This window comes from Hippoglossus stenolepis, chromosome 3 (genome assembly GCF_022539355.2).
Source record: "Hippoglossus stenolepis isolate QCI-W04-F060 chromosome 3, HSTE1.2, whole genome shotgun sequence".
In the NCBI taxonomy this organism is placed as follows: domain Eukaryota; kingdom Metazoa; phylum Chordata; class Actinopteri; order Pleuronectiformes; family Pleuronectidae; genus Hippoglossus; species Hippoglossus stenolepis.
In genome coordinates, this window is record NC_061485.1 from 5,932,926 (window position 1) to 5,951,391 (window position 18,466).

General features: G+C 45.3%; 1 protein-coding gene across 9 annotated transcripts in view; it reads left to right on the forward strand.

Annotated features, from left to right (window-relative positions):
• Positions 1–18,466, forward strand: part of arhgef10la (Rho guanine nucleotide exchange factor (GEF) 10-like a) — a 103,775-nt gene that overhangs the window by 29,238 nt on the left and 56,071 nt on the right. For all 9 annotated transcript variants that reach the window (XM_035150722.2, XM_047338638.1, XM_035150730.2 and 6 more), the window contains 6 exons: positions 1,471–1,563; positions 2,655–2,825; positions 5,859–6,004; positions 6,835–7,007; positions 10,242–10,357; positions 12,314–12,441. In XM_035150722.2, coding sequence (XP_035006613.2) covers positions 1,471–1,563; positions 2,655–2,825; positions 5,859–6,004; positions 6,835–7,007; positions 10,242–10,357; positions 12,314–12,441 — 827 coding nt within the window. The remainder of the gene's footprint in view (positions 1–1,470; positions 1,564–2,654; positions 2,826–5,858; positions 6,005–6,834; positions 7,008–10,241; positions 10,358–12,313; positions 12,442–18,466) is intronic.

Here is an 18,466-nt window from a genome sequence, read left to right on the forward strand (position 1 = left end):
GTCCCTATGAGAAAAAGAGCAGAATTTATATGTGCAGGTGAACATCCCATAATTTACAATGCTACTAAATCCTGTTATTGACAGTTTATTTCTTATAGTTGAAACCAAATGGCATCAAAAATAACTCTTTCTCTCCCTCACACACACACCGACAGTCACACTGACCATCAGCAGCACCGGAGAAATCCTACCTGCGTCGGTGGTCGTTAAAACATCCATAAAGATTTGACCGTCTTCTGCAGGCAAGAAGGATTCAGCATAAACTCGGCAGATTCTTCCTTCGCTGTGCTCGTTCTCTCCTGCAGGGGCGTTGTCCTCCACACCCACAATTTTTGATGGATCAAATACTCCCAAATAATATTCACACCAAGTGCAGTGAAAACAATAAATTGTCTTTTACTCTTTAGCTCACTCCTCCCTCTGCTTCTCTTCCTCTGATCAGTGTCGACTTTGCTGAGTCGCTGCCAGTTCTCTCGTTTGCTGCTTTAAACTTTCTTTGCCTTTCTGGCAAAAACCTTTCACATGGTCGAGTTTTAGAATCTGGCTCTTGAGTTTTTGAGTGACGGCTGTCAGTCAACCCGATACTTGCGCTTTCTGCACTGGGAAAAAAAGTTTTTCATCGTTTGTTTTTGAAAGAATTTGACAAACTTTATTAATATAATACGATGTTATCCGGTTTGTGATGATATAGTGTGTGACAGTGACTGACTGATCCAATAATGTGAATGCGATGACCAAAAACTAAAGGTATTCATCATTCATCACCGAGATAAGCTCAAATATTTATAAATTTAACAGACTGCAACATTCAGACAACTTTAGGCTGAGTCATTATATTGCAATCATCAAATATCTACTTATATCAGAACATCAATGTCAATCCAATTAATTCAAAAACAGAGGATAAATCAAACCGATACTCAGGTCTAATCTATGTGTCATCTTACGAGTGAAAAAAGTTTCTTTACGCCTCAGGAAATTATATCAGCTGCTGCACTTTATAGCCGATGATGTAATAACTCTGAAGTTCCAGGAACTAATCTTTATAATTTTTCCTATGTTTTCTGTGTCTCAGTTGACTTCAGCCTTGGACCTTTACCAACAAACTATATTTCAAATGCGTCCAGTGGGTTTTTTCCCACTTTATGCAGATGGTGTCACGATGCCACAGATTTGACATGACACCGAAACCATATCTTCTCCTGACCTACGCCCACAGTAATACATTAGACAAAACATGCTAAAAAAAACAAATATTCCTCTTTCATACTTTCCTCTGACTAACAGACCCTGATTTTCATAACTTATTCACCCACTCACACACCCACTCGCGGTTTGTAGAGTCTTCTGACAAGCGCCTCTTCAAGCAGGAAGTGCGTAGATTCCTCATAATGGCCTTTCTGTTCAGGAATAAAATTTCGAGTCTGTGTCTCGTTTAAATTTTTCCTGTTGTTTTCTTTGTACTTGCAGAAGAAGCAGGCATCCAGTGTTGACCGCATCACTCTGTACGGCCTGATGGTGAAGCCCATTCAGCGATTCCCTCAGTTCATTCTGCTCCTGCAGGTATAAACTCCTGTTTGTCTTACAAGCTTAAACACATCCAGTATGAGAGACTTCAGTCGGATTAAATATTTAGCAGCGTGGGCACTAATAAAGGTGCAGAGCTGCAGGGCTTTTACCTGGATTTTAAATTTTAGTGCGAGAAGTCTTACCTCACATACTTTTACATACAAGCAGCGAGCCACATCGGCTTTTTCGTGTTGCTGGCTCCACATCCCCTGCTCCTCCACTTTCTATTCCGGGCAAAGATTTGGATTTGAGCTTGACTTGACTAGATCTGCAGCAGCCCATTTCATCCCTCAGTAAGCATTGATTATCCATGAATTCAAAAGATAAGTTATGAATGTGAATCAGGCATTTTCTCCCAGCCCCAACTCGCCGCTCCAAAGAGGAAGTGGATGTATGAAATCATTACATTACCGGGGACTGGAGCTCATGGCGCCGAGCTGCGTCTGAGATGCATATCGAGACAACGCGGGACTCTCAGTGAGTCATAGATGCAGGATAAACATAGATATCAACATAAACATGGACCCGCCACAGCCTGTGGTTAGACACGGTTTGATCGTTTGGAGATTTCAAATTTATTTGAGCCAACGCTGCAAATCAGGGAGGCACACAAGTAAACCACGGACTGTGAATACAGATGGACGCATCTCTACTTCCTCCTGTTGGACAAGAATTAAGCTGAAATATTGCGGATTTGGGGTTTTTGCTATCTGGGGCTTTTCACGTCATTTGGAGCCAGAAGCTGCTCGGTAGTGACCATGGTGTGGATCTGAGATTTAACCCCGTTTTTATTACATCAAGTTACTGATTAAATCCAAACATACCAAATAATCATCTTTTGAGAAATTAGTGTTAAATCCATGTGGTTAAATGACCAATACTGCAGCCAGCCACTAGGGGGCAATCAAGATGTTTCGGCCTCACTTTTGGCGAACCCTTATGTCGTCCATCTTTATTCACAGTCTTTAATCGAAACCTAAAGGGAGTATTAGAATTAGCTTTGATCACAGGACTTGTTCGTATTCAGCATATTGGAGGATACACATGACGTCTTGCATTTATTTTAAATTGTTCTGTCTTTCTAGGACATGCTTAAGAACACGCCGAAGGGCCACGTGGACCGCCTGCCCCTGCAGCTCGCTCTGACGGAGCTGGAGATGCTCGCCGAGAAGCTGAACGAACAGAAACGAGTCGCAGACCAGATTACGGAAACTCAACAACTGGCCCGCAGCGTCAGCGATCGCCTGCTCAGTAAGGTGACTGGACGCACACGCTCTCCACATGTCTAATATGTGCAATCGCACACGCGCACATGCCCCAATCAAATCCGCTGTGAGCCCCTTTAACTCCTCTGCCTTGTTATCGCTGCGAGCCAAACACCTATGAATTAAACCAGCGTGGAGCGATCGCTTATATCACTTTCCCCACACATTAATCTGGGGAGGCATTTTTATATAGAGAAATTATCTCCCAGAAATGATGCCCATTATCGTCCCCAAACAGTAGCCCGCTGCGATGGCAGAGGTATGGCCTCTCCATCACCTCGCTGAAATTACAGTCCTGCCGCCACAAATCTGAACAAATGCTGCTCTGAATAAGACGAATTAGAGGGTAAATGAGACATTTAATTGGAAACTGTAAGAGAGCTATCTCTTTCACCCTGACTCTCTCTCTCTCTCTCTCTCTCTCTCTCTCTCTCTCTCTCTCTCTCTCTCTCTCACCACTTTACCTCCCTTCTATTCCCCACTTGCACTCGCATGCCTCTGCTATCGCTCTCGAGTCTTGTGTGTGGAGGTCTGTGTGGCTACTCCTTCTCTCTCTCCACTTACAAACTCTCGCTCTCTTCCTCTTGTGCGGCTGCATCTTCTTCTTCCTTCCTTCCTTCCTCTCTCTCTCTCTCCCGCTCTCTCTCCCTGCCTCTCACACCCTCCCCCCCTCTTTTTTTATTTCCCTCTATCAACCCCTTGCTTTCCAGGACTCTGAGATGAGCTGATTCGGCCAATCTCCCGCACTCCACACAGAATTCCATTTGCCGCGGTGACACTGCAGAATTCCAATAGGAAACAGTCGACTCTATTGCCCCCATAACCATCCAATGAAATATTCATTCTTTGTCTCAAAGTATCTAAGTCACCAGAATAGGACAGATAACAATGTGAGGGGGAATGGGTTTCACACACACACACACACAGACACACACACACAGACACACACACACACTTGCACAGATGCTTGCTGCAGTGCACCCTGTACCTATTGATGCCTGAAGACTTTTAAGGATGTATTCTTATGGCAGCCCACATCTTGAGGGAGCTGTACGTTTTTTTTTTTGTAGCCATCAAATAGCAGCTCCAGTCAGACTAATGATTCATTCCGTGTGCTGTGTGAGCCACAGCCAAAATCAGCCTCCGATTGCCTGCAGATGAGACGTCCCCGCTCTGTGAAATGTGGTCCGAGGCGTTTACTGCACTGCAGGTTGTGGAATCGACGCAGCCCGGAGATTCATTATTCTCTTAAATTTCCTGCCTTTTGAACAAACACAAACATCAAAGTGTCAGGATGTGAACTCCTTCTTTGGACTTAACCTCCCGCTCGCGGTATAGTGGCTTCACTTAAATCCTAACGAGCCTGGCTCAGATCGGCGCAGTGTGCATAAAAGTAAAAGTATTGATTTAGGCAGCCATAAAAGACGCTGGATCAAAGTGATTAAAAAAAGCTTTCTGTTGCTATTTCCTTTTGCCAAACATATGGATGACTGGAAAGCGCAGCGCGTGCCAGCTCAACACTGTAGCTCAAATTGCATCTGTTATTATAGATTCTTTGGCTGCGTGTATCTCTCTCTCTCTCTCTCTCTCTCTCTCTCTCTCTCTCTCTCTCTCTCTCTCTCTCTCTCTCTCTCTCTCTCTCTGTTTGTGTGTGGCACCGTTGGGGACGTTTAGTGTGTACATACACTCCTGTGATTATTTACTTAATGTCCCATATGTGTGTATATATATGTCATGTGTGTGTATATGTGTGTCATGTGTGTCTATGTGTGTCATGTGCCTCTGTGTGTGATCAGTTCAACTCAGTCATTCAGGCGCTTGTGTATGTGCATATATACGTGTGGCTCAGGGCTTCATCTAAACTCTCATGTGTATAACATTAATAGCCTAATAGGAATCGTCACAGTTTTATCATGTTTATATCACTTATGTAGCTTTATTTAAATTATTAGTATACACGTATGATTCATTCTCCATCAGTTCGTTCCTATTTAATGATTTGGTGAAGCTGTTTAATATGACTATTTTGGACCAATGCCTTCTAATGTATCTCACCTTCCACATGTCCCTATAGTTTAATAATTAATCAACATTCATGCTGAAATGTGATTCAAGGCTAAAACATGAGATGTTTCTTTTGCAGGAAAAGAGTCTTTAAATAATCCTGCAAACCGGAAAAAGCTGAATTCTGAGTTATAGATAGTTTTGTGTGTGTGTGTCTGTGTGGTTACACTCTGGCCTGGTGTCTTTTTCAGGTGATTTAATGAAGGTTAATGAAGGCACTTGTGTTTCAAACTAAATATCAGCTGCAAACCTGGGGCAACAATTGATTAATTCTTTAAAATGCAACGATGGAAGTATTTAACCTTGTTGATATCAAAAAATATCGTGAGCGAATTAAGCAGTGAATCTGTATGAGTATTTAAATAAGTATTTTTACCTTGGAACTGCAGTGTACCAATTACACTCGTGTGTAAGGATCCCATCAACTTGTATTAGAATACATTCTCATACCCAAAGGCATCACAGGAGAAACTATTTGAAGTACTATCCATCATCTTTGTTTTATGTTTTCGGTTTGAACATGTATAACTGAAATACTGTGTGTTGTGTGTGTGTGTGTGTTGTGTGTGTTGTTGTGTGTGTGTGTGTTGTGTGTGTACAAGTGTGCATGGGGCAAACTTATCCCAATGTAGTTGCCCTGTTATGGTGGAAATCATTGTGTGTCTTTCATCACTACAGACGTGTACAAGGCAAAGATAGAGAGCATATACAGTCTTTTTCTCTTTCCACTGAATTAGCAGGATGTACAGACTGTAGTTGTGTGTGTGTGCTCCCCTTGTGTAAACATATACGCACATCTAAACGACCTTCAGCTGTATGAATGTGCCGCTAATCCCCGATGAGACGTCTGCTCCGCCGAGTCTCACTCCTGCGTCCTCCAGGCACTGAACTCGTCTGTACTGGGCCCTTTGTGCCGCCGTCTCCTTCCGCCTCTGATCTGATTGCTGTGTCCCCTTTTAGCAACTGAACGCGGAGCAGGGGTCACTGGTCCTTTGTGAGACGCTCATTGAGACCGTGTACGGCGAGCGGGGACAAGTCCTGAAGTCAAAGGAGAGAAAGGTCTTCCTCTTTGATGATGTTCTCATCTGTGCAAACATAAATGTCAAGTAAGTCCCTGTTGGAGAGCAAGCGGAGCTGCATGCCCTCGTTTGTCAAGAATAACTAACGTGTCCATAATTCTAGTTCTAGCATGAAGTTGTGTGTGAGTTTCTTAAAGGGGGGAGTCTGCCAAGCTGCACATTTAGGTGGCACGGGGCTCTAATGTGATGCCCTGGGTTTCACGGAAATATTTTGGCAAACTGCATGGTAAAGAGAGACGGCTGCTGGGGGGTGCCGGGCACTATCTGGAGTCGCAGGAGCTTTATCAGCTTTAAACAAATGCTAGAATGCCTAACTACAACTGCAGGAGTCCTAGATTACTGACATAAAACACTTTTTAGTTTCTTTCCAATTTATTTGCTATGACAGCGCCGTTGATCACATCTCTCTCTCTCCCCCTCTCTCTCTTGAGAGAAGTAAACAGGAAAGGGGATTTTGTTTATTTTGCAAAGCTGCTGTCAGAAATGTCGCTTAGAGCTCTCTTGTTCAGCCTTCAGAGTAATTATCGCTCCACGACTCATTCAACTTGAGTGTCCCGAAGTTGACTTTGTCTGCCCTCCAGGATCTTGACAAACCGATCACAATGTTGATTGTCTGCGTGATTACAGGAATACATGAATAGCAATGAACTCCTCCTCACAGCTAGGGGTACAATTTTTTTTTGGTGGAGGAACACGGGTGATAATACAGATTCTAATTCCAGTTCCCCGGGTCGTGTCCCTGACGTTTCCAAAGCTGCGTCTTGGTTGCTGTTTAGCAGGGGAGGGGATTTTTTTGTCTCAGGTTGTTTTCCCCTCTCAACTCCCATCTTCTAATTTTCTTTTCTCACATCCACCAGGGGGCCTCCAGATATCAGCAGCCTCGTCCCCGTGGGCCCCAAGTACACCATGAAGTGGAGCGCCCCTTTGCAACAGGTGCAAGTTGTGGAGGCGGGGCAGGAGGGCCCTCAAGGCAAAGACACCTTCTTCCAGCAGAGCGGGGCCAAGCGGACGGGTGGCGCCTGCACCTCAGGTAATAACCAGGGGGTGGAGCCAGGGGTGGGGCCAGGGGTGGAGCTAGGGGTGGAGCCAGGAGGGGACTGGCCCCTGATGTGTCAGTATTCTCTACTAAACAAACCTGAAGCCATGACAACGCTGCTGCACAAAGAGATGTTCACCTGTTGGATTCAAATTTCAGTTAAGGTCAGTCGTCGTGGTCATGAACACAAGGACGGATACAGTGGTGGGTCCAGGGGGGCACTGGCCCCACATTTAAAGAAATATAAAAAAAAATGTAGGTACAAAATGAGCTTGAACAAGGAACAATTTTCAAAATATATCCAATAAAGAGGTAAAGGTAAACAAGGAATGACTTAAATATGCACCTCACTGAATCAGGTACCTGGATGTTTGGCCCCTCTGTGTTGATTATGGCCCCCGATTTAGAAAAATTCCCAAACCATAAGCAGTCGTATCTCGTTCCTCTCCCACTTGTGTCATTCTCGAGGTTAATCTCATCACTCGCACTGACTCGACTAGTCTCAGCACCTTTCTCTGACTCAGCGAGGCTAATCTGTTTCCGCTCGCCAGTGTCCCGCGGAGGGCTGGAGATGCATCCGCGCTGCTTGTCACTCTGATTGAGGATGTGTTTGTGAGGAGGATAGTGATGACGGTCACTTGTTCCCATCTGCCTGGGGTGTTTTATCTTGGAGAGCGATAGGGGGGTAGAGAGCCCCCTGCTGCATCATCCCCACAGTCTCATTTCACTCTCTGATAGACCACAAACACATCTAGAGTGGAGTCATCAATCTGCAGAGATTATTCCCTCCCTTTTCCAGGCCCAATTAGAGAGCCAGTAGCAGTAGATAGGAATCGCTGGTTGAAACACTCGTTCTCCTACCACCCCCTCGCAAAGCTCCGGTGTATACAGAGCTTGACGAGATCCCTGATAAATGTGTCATGGGAATAGGGCGATACAAAACCTTATCGGGATGTTATGGTACAGGCTTTTTAAAGTTGCAGCTCCGCGACTTAAATATTAATGGTGCCTTCTTCAGAGCTTCCCGTGTCATGCTCAGCAAGCAGCTACTGTTTTGAGAGCTGGCTTAGATTCTGCCTGGATTAAGTTTCCACTGTTTGTCAGGTGGTGCGCACCCGTGTGCCAGGGGATCTTTTAAGGTTAGCTCTCGATGCGCCTGGCTCTGCGTCTAATTCTGCAAATGTTAAACCCCCTTCAGGTTCCGATTCCAACTTTCTCTCTTCTTCTTCTTATTTTTTTTTATTTTGTACCACCTCTTCGACAAGTTGCAGTCACCTTAATCACGTCTGTGTGCAAATCCGTGGAACCGTTCCCCAAATTTTTCCTTCAGACAGGCCGCCCCGTCTATTTATAGTTCAGTCCCCCTGTGATGTCACTGTGTGGGGTGTGTAGTCTAAATCCTGCTCTCCCTCAGCTCACCCCTGGAGTCGTTCTTCATCTTCTGCAGGTCCTGGTGCTCTTCTTTTACGGGAGAAGCCTCCAGGCCTGTTTGTTCCTCAGTCTTCTCTGCCTGTGTGTCCGTCAGGCAGTCGCTCTCCCTGTGTGTTTCTACCTGCCAGAGTATGTGCTCTTTTTTTCTCCCGAAAGCCGACTACGCCTGTTGTTTGCTCTCATGCTATCTTACCTTGTTCTGCCCCCGTTACACCTCCCGTACAGCTATTTCTCTTTTGACCTGCTGTCAGGAGCGCCGTTTTTCAGTCAGTCCACCAGCGGGCTTTGGCGGCGGATCAGTGGAGGGTTTTGATGCAGGTGCTGAAGCTGCATTGTCTTTTAAATCCACTGACAAGCGTCACTGGCACAGCCGCTAAGATTGCTGACTTATTCCGGAGAGAGCAGGGATGGACCCCTCTGGGCCCTGGCCTTCCACACCACTGAGCTATATACGTGCCTGGCGGCCGGCGTGGATAGCCGTGTCTGAGTGTGAAAACCATATCCTGCCTCACCAACGGGATTACGCTTGGATTACAACTCAGCACATTCACCTCTCGGGCCGGAGCCAACAGCGGGCCCCAGAGGAGTCGACGCATCTGAGCAGGGGTTCAGGTTTTTCTCTGCGGGGAGCACAGGAAGTACATTGTTCTCGCTGCTCACAGCGCACCCCCGTTATATTCAAATGTCTCACCTATTGATTTCCGTGCACAGATGACAGATGCCACTGGCTGCCCGTGTCAAAAATCCCATTAAACCCCCAATGCTACAATGGAGCTTTTTAGAATGAACAATCCCATCCTACCCACACTCCCTTTCCTCTCATGGCTTTTCTCTCCAGTTATGCACGTGGATAGACAAAAGGTAGCGGGTCCCCTCGGAGGGAGCATGCCTCACTAAGCCCGCCTACTGGCCGGGCTCTTCCACTATATTATGTGGCGGCGGTGACAGGGCACGACAGCTCTGGAGCAAACATCTTGCAGCAGAATTTAATTAGGCGCTTCTCGTGGAACCTGCTGCCGGGTAGCTGTGGGCCAGGGGGAGCTGGGACGGAGCGCGGCAGACAGGGGGAGACACGGCTATCGATCCGCAGCAGGAGGAGAGAGAGAGACTTTGAAGGCCGCGAATCGATGCTGAATTTTGCGTCTAATGAGACACCTGCATTCCTTTTGGCCAGCGAAAGGGCATCATAGCTCCAAATAACAGTTTCTCCATCTACTTTCTTTTTTCTTTTTTTCTACTCATAACTTCACAACATCAAATAATGACAATCGATCCGTCTACACATCAAACCTCTTATTCGCGCCACTGGAGTTTCAGTGAGATCTTGCTATGTGACCTTCTTGTCTTCGTATGATCGCTTCATGCTGTCACGACGTCACAGTTTATAAGTGTATTTCTTTTATTGGAATATGTATTATTACAATTTACTCTATTCTCTATGTGCTGTGCACCAAAAGTTTGGAAAAAACAGACAAGTGACTTCTGTTGATATAAGAAACAACTCAAGACTTATTTCTATGATCTTGCCTTTAATTAGTTGGATCTGTTTTTTATCACCATTGTCTTTATTTATTTGTATCTCTTTTTATACCTTTTGTTAGTTTTATGTCTTTGTGTCTTTAAGTCTTAGTTTTATTGTGAACGTGTTCTTATTGATCTTATTTCATGTCTTTGATTTTATTCTAAAGCACTTTGAGCTGCATTTTATGTATGAAAGGTGCTGTATTAATAAAATGTATTATTTGTATTGTTATTATTATTATTATGTCGGTAATACCCTTGCGTGTCATCTCCTAGGTAAAGTGATCCTGGGGCCTCCTCGGCTCTACCAGGAGCTGCAGGAGCTACAACATGACCTTTCTGTGGTGGAGGAGGTCACGCTGCTTGTGGGCACGCTGCAGGGGACGTACCAGGTATGTGCGCCCGACTGGCATTCGACGACGTATAAATTGAAATATTACAACCGACAACGACACCCTGATTATAATCAAGGTAGTGCAGATGTTAACTGACTGAAAGACCAAAGCAATGTATAGGAATAAAAAGCAAATAAACCGAGAGAGAATGATCAGCCTCAGCCTCTGAAGCAAATAGAGTAATGAAATAAACAAAATGTTGGATAGGCTTAAACATTTGGCTTTCATAGTAAATCATTGTCTTCTCCCTTCGTGAACATTTTTTAAAAAACCAATAAAGACGGCAGACTCGTTGAGATTCCCCCCCCAAACTCGTCTGTTACCAACCGAGTGTGTCAGCGGGAACATCGTCTGGGTCTAAATCTTCATTTTTATTTTTATCGCTGTGTACATCAATGAAACGCTGCTGTTAACTGCTTCAATATCGATCTCAGCCATTGTCTGAAAATGCAATGTTAAAAACTTGCTGAAAACCCAATAAAGTACATTTCACATAATGCGCAGTGAAAAAGATGATATCATATAAAACGCACACGCTGCTCATCGGGCTCTAAATGGAGAAGCACACAAACGTCTTAAAGGTAAATACATATGTTGCATCATGCCTGAATGGGTTAATGATGCCCATGTATCTATTGTACATGTTTAACTCTATCATACACCACATGTAATGTGAGATCTCAGGCATAGGGGGCCTCAGTCCCACTGATTCTGCAGCTTAAGCCACAAAACTCACAGTTCATTACATTTAACACAACTCTACACAGGACAGCTTTGTTCTCTCAGGTTTAAAACAAAACCAAAAAAGCTGCTTTAGCTCAAATTGGCGTCTTTACAAAAAAAACAAAACAGTTTGTTAACAGACTGACCTTCAAACGTGCTATTCTCTCCTCTAAAAAACTGATTTCAGCATCACAAATTATTTATAAGCCAGTTATCCCAAGATATTGACTGAAAATCTATGAAATATGGAGTGGATTCTGTTAACTGCAGCTTACCTCGCGATAGCTCCAAAGTCCTGGGGACACGCCTAAGAATCACACAGGCACGGGAAGACAAAACTGAAGTATGCACAGTTAATTTAAATTGCTGGAGTCAGTGCAAACTTTAAGAGATCAAGTTTGGATGGTACAAAGATAACCACTGGGAAATCTCTTTCTGCACGATGGATTCTGGATGTTTAAAATGTGATCAAAGTGCAGCCTCGCATGCTCCTTGAATCATCAATTTCTGAAAGCACGGAGTCTGCCATCTATCTGCTCATCAACAGTGTCACACTGGCAGGAATGAGATGTTCCCTCTGATACATTCCACAGACGAGTCATTTGCTATGTTGCAAAGGAAACCAGATCCCCTCCTGCAGCAATCGAATGGGGACACATCCCAGTAGCCCGCCGCTAACGCAGTAACAGTACCATTCACTACACAACGCGGCCAGGGAGGCACACTCCAGCAATCACCAAAGAGCCTCTCAGGCTAATGGTGGCACCTTTGCCTTCCTGCACTTAATTAGCACAATGTCCTCAGGAGAAGTCATATTGGCCTGGCACTAAATGACTGATTTTCACTTTCCGCTCCGTTATAATATTGTCCACCGAACAAATAGACAAAATACTTCTGCACAGCTCATTGACTTCGGAGAATTGATTTGATTCTATTTGACTTGAGGGACCGGGTTTTACTGGTAAATGGATGCCGGTGTTGAAGTGAATTCGGCGTTACATTGGAGGGGATAAAAAACGCCACAACTATGTAGCCTCAAATAATGTACTGCAGTTTGTCTCCGCGGGTGTGTTGTTGTTTCTCAGTCTGCGTGTGAGACCATTAACAAGGAAGTGCATCTACAGAGGAGCCCCGCGCTCAGTATGCATGTCATGTGCTCGTGTTGCTGCTCCGCGACCGACTGAATGCTGAAAAACCAAGATTTAACTGTGTGTTTTCTCCCCATCAAAGAACCTGAACACCACTGTGGCCCAGGACTGGTGCCTGGCTCTGCAGAGGCTCATTCGCATCAAAGAGGAGCAGATCCAGAGCGCTAACAAATGTCGCTTACGCCTGCAGGTGCCCGGCAGGCCAGACAAGTGAGTGGTAGCATCTCACACTCAGACATAAAATAAGAGGTGAAATCGGCTGCGTGTGTTTGGCAAAAACACAAATGACCACAGAAGCAACAGCAAAAACACAAAAGGTAACAACTACAACATGAAAACCTTTCCCTGTGCTCGTAACTTGCTTTACTTGCGTAGTCTCAGTGCAGTCAGAAAATATTCACACTATTATTTTGAACCCTGAAACTAAAATAGAGAAAAACACATTTATCTCTCATCATTGTACACTCAGAATCAAAAACTGACTTTTAGAAATGTTTGCAAACTAATACAAACTAAAAGCGCCTCCAAGGCCCAACAGGCCCCTTATGAAACCACTTTTAAATTCACTCCATCTGAATTTTTTATTGGATTTGCACCAAATTGCATACAAATGTTGAAATACGCACTTGCAATGTTAAAGAAAGGGAAAACGAAACACTTGAACTGAATCCGCACCAAAATGTAATGGGTTCTTCAAGGTCACATCCTGTCACCTTGAATAAACTTTGTGATATTTCTGGGTTAGAAAAACTGTTTTTGTATAATGTAAGTACACGAGGAAACTAAGCCATGACGTGGAGGGAGCAGCCTGCAGAGCTCAGAGGAAGGATTTGTGTCCAGGCACAGATCTGGGGAAAGCTACAAAAAGATCCTGCTGCACTGATGGTTCCCGAGAGCGCAGGTTCCTGATGGTCAGACTGGCTGAGCTCCAGAGATCCTGTGTAGAAACGGCAGAACCTTCCAAAGAGAACAGCCCTCATTGAAGTGCATCACTCCGTGGATCAGGGCTTCACGGCCGAGTGGCCAGACGGAAGCCTCTCGTCAGCGAACGACACATGAAAGATCCTGAAGGACTCTCACTGCGAGAAACAAGATCCTCTGCTCTGATAAAACCAAGACTGAGCTGTCTGGCCTCAATTCTAAGAGTCATGTCCGGAGGAAACCAGACATGAGGCCTGGGATTGGCCTCAGTCAGGACACAGGGTCTCTGGAGCTCAGATGAAGTGACCATCAGGTTCTTGGTCACCCTTACCCCCCACAGATTACCCAGTTTGACCCGTCTGTCTGAGTCCTGGTTGGTCCAGACTTCTTCCATTTCAGGATTATTGAGCCCGCTGTGCTCTTGGGAAACTTCAATACAGCAGATTTTATTGGCACAATCTCGTCTCGGAGCTCTGCAGGAGGCTCGTTCCATCCATGTAGATTCATGTTGGAGCAATAGAATGTACAGAAGGTCGACTCCAATCCAGGTCTAGAAACATCTCAAAGATGACGAGAGGAACTGAGAGACATCAGAGCGAAATATTAAGTGTGTGTGGTATTTTAGTAATGGGTTATTCTGTGTAGACTAATCAGGAAAACAGTTTAATATTGTATTTTGGCATAAAGCTGCAACCAAACAAGACGCCAGGCTTTTTAAATGCAACGTATACATAAAAATTTTTCTCTTACTGTTTTGGCAATTTGCCTTTTTTGCACAGTGGAAAAAAAGTAGAATGAAATACAGGAGGAGGGAATTAAAGTCCGGGACATTGTGGTTATATACATGCACTTCTCTCACTGGTCCTACAGGACACCCTGACCTTTAGCAAATTAGAGGCGAGAACAGTTTATTCTGTCATGAGCTGGGTAATTACCCGACTCAAATAATTCATTTCCTCCCGTACTTGGATGGAATAATGATTACCGTTCACAAAATGTTCCTTTGGCTGGATTCGAATGAGACACGCTTTCCATTATGTTCCTGAACCGCTCGACTCTGATCCGTATAGTTTCAACTGTACAGTGTCGGTGCTGAAAGGACAAATATTTGAACAAGAAAGCATTTTCCTCTTTTACTACACAAGAGAAACTTTAGATAAATAAGTTATTTTGATTGTTAATAGTCCTCAATCTGTCATTTATAAGACTGTAGCTGGAATAAGCAATAATCTAATTCAGAGGTGTTGTTTTCTGACTGTTGCATTATGTAGAGTTTTCACAGCATTTCCTAGATTTGAAGTAACTTAATGTTGACATGAAACATAATCAGATAACATGTAAATCAGAATATTAATGGAATATTCTACTAGAAACTCATGATTTACTAATGTCTCATTAGAAATACAGTCTATAGTCAGAATATTGCTGTTTATGTAAACATAATCAACGATTTGACTGAATCAGTCCAAACTAAAGAACCTGCGGCTGCAGTGTTTCTCAGCTTCACGCATAATTACTGTACACGCAGGTTCGGTCGTCAGGCTGAGGATGTTAAAGTGCTCATCTTAACATGTTGAAGTGGATCCTGGTGGGTAAAGAGACTTCCACATGACTGAACACGTACTCGAGAGGAACAAAGATGCAGAGAGGAGAGCGGCGAGTACCTCAGAGTACTCGACTGAAACTGGGAATTGTAAATAATGGTAAATTTATAATGGATCCCATTATGCGGCTTCTGGTGTGGAGGGGATAAGAAAGAGGCAGCGGAGGACAAAAGAACGGGGAGAAAAAATAAGCTCGAGCCCTGCTGAGAGACTGAGCAGGAGAAGGAGAGGATAAAAAGAAAGAGTGAGGGTGATGATCGCGCTCCCCCATGAAAGAGTTGGCTCGGTGCCGGCAGGGCAGCGGCAGTCAGAGGAGTTGGCCTAATGCTTCAGAGCCAGGGAGAATCTAACTGTGCCAAGCCAAGCTAAAGTGACAGCTTGAGCAGCAGAGCTGTGCAGATCAGTTCTCCCACATCTCCCAGCTTTCTCATCGGCTGTCACACCGGGCCTGCAGGACCAATCTGCTTACTCAGATGTTTGCTGGAGCCAGATGTCATGCTTACAAGAGAGTCCCCAAAGTCCCCTTCGAGGGGTACCCTGTTAGTTGAGTTTCTGTGATAATGTCATTAGCAGTGACAAGGGGGTCCAGGCAAAGATTTAAAAGTCAAATAATGCAGAGCAGCTTCTGCGGTGAAATCATACTTGGAGATGAGCACGGTGTTTTTTCCGTGGAGAGGTGAGAGATAACAATGTCAGCTGAAAGAGAGAAGGCTCCTGCAGGGAAAATGAGTCAATCCTGGCCGTGTGATAGAAATCTAATTGAGGCCGGGCCTGGGAGTCGGGGAGCCGGACGGGCAGCGAGCCTCTGGGCCGGGGGTGACAGGTGGCACAGCGGGCGCCCAAACCATTCTGACACTACCCAGGGTGAAGAAGTGGCAGATTGAAGGAGAGATCAGCGGGCGGACTGGCTCCGGCGCTCTCGCCAACACACACACACACAAGCAAACACACAAACACACACTGGCCATCATTCTCTGTTGTGTTACAAACATTAGTAAGTGGTGAATTGACGAGGGCACAAGGGAGCTTCCACAAATCCCAATGACCATGTTGCATGTCGTCACACATGCTTCACACAATCCACCTGCACATGAGTAAACATGCATCTCAGACAAAGGGAAAAACACACACACACACACACACACACACACACACACACACATACACACACAGACACACACACACACGCACACACGCTGAGCTGAGCTGAGCCTTTGCTCGGCTGGTGAGAGTGGGACCGCAGCAGGGACCCCCTGTACTGAGTCGGTCCCCTTCTGTCTGGCCGCAAGCAACTCTCTGCAGTCAGGCAGCACATCACAGCCTCCACACTGCAAACAGACTGAATACGTGGGGAGAATCCTGACTGCCGCCTCAAAGGCACCAGCCTACGTGTGACAGCAGTTCATTAACATCCTCCTTTTACTGCGTCTCCTGGAACAGCCACAGACGCAGACACACAGGCCACACCCGCAAGTGATGGATACACAGTTCAAATTTCATAGTTTAACCAAATGTGTTTTGTTGCTTCATCCTCGTCTCCCACCAGCGTGGCACACATGAAGGGACAGTATTGTAAGCCTGGAGCCTTGTTTTTTTTTTTTTTTCGTGACGGGCCTTTTCACGGAGGCTGTGCAGGCTGCCTGCGAGGGGAATGGTAACCCTTAAAGTTTCATACGACTGGTTTGGAATCTGGTTTGTTCTGATGGAGAGTCCGAACAGACGTGCTCCCTGAGACGCTCTGGAGAATCCCTATGACCTCATGTCGGTGTCTGGACTGCAGAGGGGCTTCTCTGATCATCACTTATGTATGAGCAGGGCTGTGCTGTGGACAGGTTGCGTGGCGGGATACCACTTCAAAGGTTGGCCCGCCCGAATCAGGGAGAAATTATTTCCTGCGATGTCTGGTCATGCACACAGCTATCTGGTCGTGTTACCTCCACCCAGGAGGTTATGTTTTCACCCCTTGTCAGTTTGTTTGTTTGTGGTCAAGATTGCACAAAAAGAACTGGACGGATCACCAAGAAACTGGCAAAGCTAGATACGTTTGCTTTTGACAATTTAAAGGAACTCTCTGACACTTGCATTCCACACGATGACATCTTCTTATCTGACTCACAGTAGGACTGCACAGTGCTCTTCTCAAGATGTTCTTATAACATCCATCACATTCTGGTCTATGTGATATGCATGTGAATAGCACTGTGCACCCACCCCCACCTTAACACCACCTATATCTCTGAGACTTACTGGTTCTCTTTGCTTTCTCACATGTAGACACAGTCCTCGACTTTTACCCAATTCCCAGGTGCAGTGGGCTTGAAACTGAACGGCACCTCCGACACATTTCCTTTGGTCGAATGGAAAAGTTTGTGGTCCTGCTCCAGTAATCAAAACTAATTGGGAAACTCAGCCCCTTAGTTTGTTCACTGAGGAGGTATTTAATCGTACCCCTACATGCGGTTGTCCCTATATTCATTTTAATATAGCGAGCTGATTTATGGTTATGTCCTCTTTTTGTCTTTCTGTATGGTGCAGATACTCTGAACCTCCTAAAGCAAATAGAATAAAAATAATCCTTTTTTTTTTTTTACTGCACTTTGTTTTACAAGACCACAAAAAAACAAGCCCGGGTCAAAACCTTGTACAGGCGCTGGAGTGTTAATGGACAATGTGTGGAATTGGGGAAGAGGTTGAAAACTTGTGGAACCGCTGTGAACAACCCTCCGTGCACAGTCTGGTAACAAGCTGCACGCTCCACCTCGCTGCCACTCTCACAACAACTCTCGACTCTCTTGAACAGAAAGACCTTCTCCTTTTCTCACATGAAGAACGCAGCAGGGGGTCGTCCGGGTCAGACCGACTTCAGCACATGTCTGAAAGCAGCTTATGTTGCCAGATTAACTGCTGGTGGCTTTTTTTTTTGTTAGGAAAAAGTTGCTAACGGCGTCTGCAAAGATGGTAAAAGTATCGACGGAGATGCTGAGTTCACAATACTTTCTGTTAAGGCCCCTGATGCCGATATAGAAGCTGTTCATGGGGTATTTATCAACTATACTGCAGCCAGCCACCAGGGGGCGATGAATATACTTTTGGGAAGCAGTCATGTCATCCATCTTTATCTGTTTCAGTGAGTCTGTGTTTGTGTAACTGTTCAGTCTTCAGATCGAACGACCTCCAGACGTTTGTGTTATTTTCAGGGCTCATTGTTTTGCCCCATGACGAGATCCTTGTTTCTTCCCTCTATAAATCACACTCAGTCCTGAATCCACTTTAACTCTGTCACCTGTAACGTCTTCTTTCACGCGACTTGTTTGTCAAATCCGTCCAGGGCGGGACGGACAAACTGTCAGAGGAGACGCTGAAGTGTCTCCTTCAGCTCATCCCCCTTTTTGCAGAGCAGTCGTTCCCTTTCGACTGTTTGTTTCTGCCGGGGGGTTGGAGGTGAGCTGGAGGATGGGATGCATGACAGGCTGCCACTCAGCACTCACTCCTGAATCTGTCTCGTCCTTGTACATTAGTGTGACGCGTGTGCGCCTCGGCACTGACCTGCTCGCGTTTATCAGCCGGACCTGGCTCCTCGCTTTGCTTCCTTGCCCCTTTCTGCCCTTTCTCCTCCTACCTCCTTCCCTCGCTTGTTTTGTTTTTTTAAAGCACTCCTTTCCTCTCGGCTCTCCTCGTCTCCCCTCTGCCAGCCAGTCTAGTTCTCCATT